This window comes from Pyrus communis, chromosome 2 (genome assembly GCF_963583255.1).
Source record: "Pyrus communis chromosome 2, drPyrComm1.1, whole genome shotgun sequence".
NCBI classification, from domain to species: Eukaryota; Viridiplantae; Streptophyta; class Magnoliopsida; order Rosales; family Rosaceae; genus Pyrus; species Pyrus communis.
The window spans coordinates 3,245,007-3,247,307 of record NC_084804.1 but is presented as its reverse complement, the minus strand read 5'-3'; the positions used below and the strand labels follow the sequence as shown (position 1 = coordinate 3,247,307).

Below are 2,301 nucleotides of genomic sequence, written 5' to 3'. Positions count from 1 at the left end.
TAAAAATGAATACGAGTGCACGAAGATTAAAAAAAAAAGTGTAGAAGTCAACTCCCATGTAAACAAAATCAACCCATATAATAGAGTGTTTTTTTTCCTTTTAATATAAGCGTTTAATCGGGTAAAATTTGAATTCAAATATTTCTAACCACTTAAATTACAAACTCGTCGAATTACCGATGTCTTGCCATTTTTCATCCCTTAGATAGCGCCAAAATCCAGGAGTATAATTATAACAACAACCTATGTTATAAATTATACAATGTTTATGCCCATCATGACAGATTGGAACACTCAACCACCATCCAATGAACGTATACACACAGTGTGAATCCCCACTAGATTTTATTAGATAAATATGCAACCAATTGGCAATAAATCAGGTTTTTAAATTATTTACAGGAGATTTTTAGTCAAATGATTGACCAATAACAAGCAAACAAAGGACTCAAAAGATCGAAAGAGAAATTGATTGAAAGAAACAAAACAAAAAATGGGGTCCCTTTGGGCACCAAAAGATCTCAATCAATATGAAAGCAAGATCAAATTCACTTTCCAGAAGACAAAGCCACCGCCCACATTTTATTTCAACATTCCTCTCAACCCCCTTCAAATCAACAATGTTTAATTATAGATTACAGTTGGATACATATAAAAAAAATTACAATTACAAAAAAGTTATCTTACATACACATCTGATTCTAATTTGCATTTAAAAAATAACGAGTCAAGTATTTTTCTTGAAATATATTGTAATGTACTTGCACGTGTAAAAACTCACTGTCACAACCTAATTATATGAATTTTTACATTTATAGACTACGAAAAGTATAGATAAGAAGTCAAAAGAGAAAAACCCTAAATTTTCAAATCCTTGCTGGAACCCAATTCTCATCATATGCAAATAACAGCAACTTAATTTGAACGAAAAGTCATGGCATTCCACTTTGACTTTAAGGAACAAAAACAAATAATTTTCAAGTCATACTTTCAATCCATCTCCAAATTGCTCAAAATGGTTGCCACTTGACCAATTGAAGGCCTGCTTTTTCTGGAATTGCCAACACAAGCAGAAGCAACTTTGGCCAATCTAACAAGAGGCATGATATCAGAAGGAATCACAAGTCTTGGGTCCAAAAACTCACTAAACCTCTTTTCCTTGATCAATGGCAGTGACCAATTCACAAGCCTCCCATCTTCACACAACCTCCCACTCAAAATCTCCAACAAAACCACACCAAATCCGTACACGTCGTTCTCCTTGCAAGCGCCGCCGCCTCCTCCTCCTCCGCCCCCACCGCCCCAATACTCGTCGTCCACGTATCCCAATAGGCCTCTCTTCTCTTGGGGAGCCAAAAATGAGAGCCCATAATCGCAAACCCTAGCACAAAAGTTAACATCTATCAAAATATTTGTAGCCTTGACACACCCATGTATTATGTTTGGCGCGACGACTTCATGCAAATACTCAAGCCCTTTGGCTGCTCCAGCTGCAATCTTCAACCTGTGGTTCCAGTCCAATAACGACGCGCCATCTGGATTTTGATGCAAATAGTAGTCTAAGCACACCATGCCTACAAACTCCATCACTATAATCCTCTCACCTGGGCCTTCTGAGTACCCAATAATTGGAACTATGTTGGGGTGCTGAGCTAGAGATATTGACCTAAGTATTCTACAAAACCCAAGCCCTGCATTGCTCAAAACATGCCTAGAGTGTATTCTTTTCACTGCTACTATCTCCCCCTTTTCGAATATGGCGGCGTAGACGGTTCCCAACCGGCCTTCGCCTACAATTCTACGGGGGTTGAAACCGTCTGTGGCAACGTCTATGTCGGTTAAGGGATACACTTGAGCGGTAGGCTTGGTTTGTGGTGGTGTTTCTTGGGTTTGGACTGGTTTTTTCTTGCAGAGGAGGATAAGAGTAAGGACGATACCAAGAACAACAGTCGATGTGCAAAGTATGGATATGATAAAAAGATAGGCAACATCCTTACTGTGCTTCATCATGTTTTTATCTAGTCTGATCAGATTGATCGGAAAACAAGGGAAGAGGAAGATGGATATATATATATATATATATATATATATATATGTGTGTGTGTGTGTGTGTGTGTGTGTGTGTCTGTGTGTGTATATAATATGGGTTTGAAATATGATGAGCTTACAAAACAAAACAGAATTAGACTAGATGAAGGTTTGAAAATTAGTAAGAAAAGGGGGCATCTTGTTTTGAAAATTTGGGTGGATTGGTAAGAAACTTGGAAGTACGGGTCATAGTTTAGTTATATATTGGTTCAG

At 37.8% G+C, this 2,301-nt stretch overlaps 1 protein-coding gene across 1 annotated transcript; it reads right to left on the bottom strand.

Moving 5' to 3' along the window:
• Positions 1-765: 765 nt before the first annotated feature.
• Positions 766-2,301, bottom strand: LOC137727116 (serine/threonine-protein kinase-like protein CR4). The gene has a single exon (XM_068466050.1). The coding sequence runs from the start codon at positions 2,008-2,010 to the stop codon at positions 991-993; it is 1,020 nt and encodes a 339-aa protein (XP_068322151.1). The 5' UTR covers positions 2,011-2,301; the 3' UTR covers positions 766-990.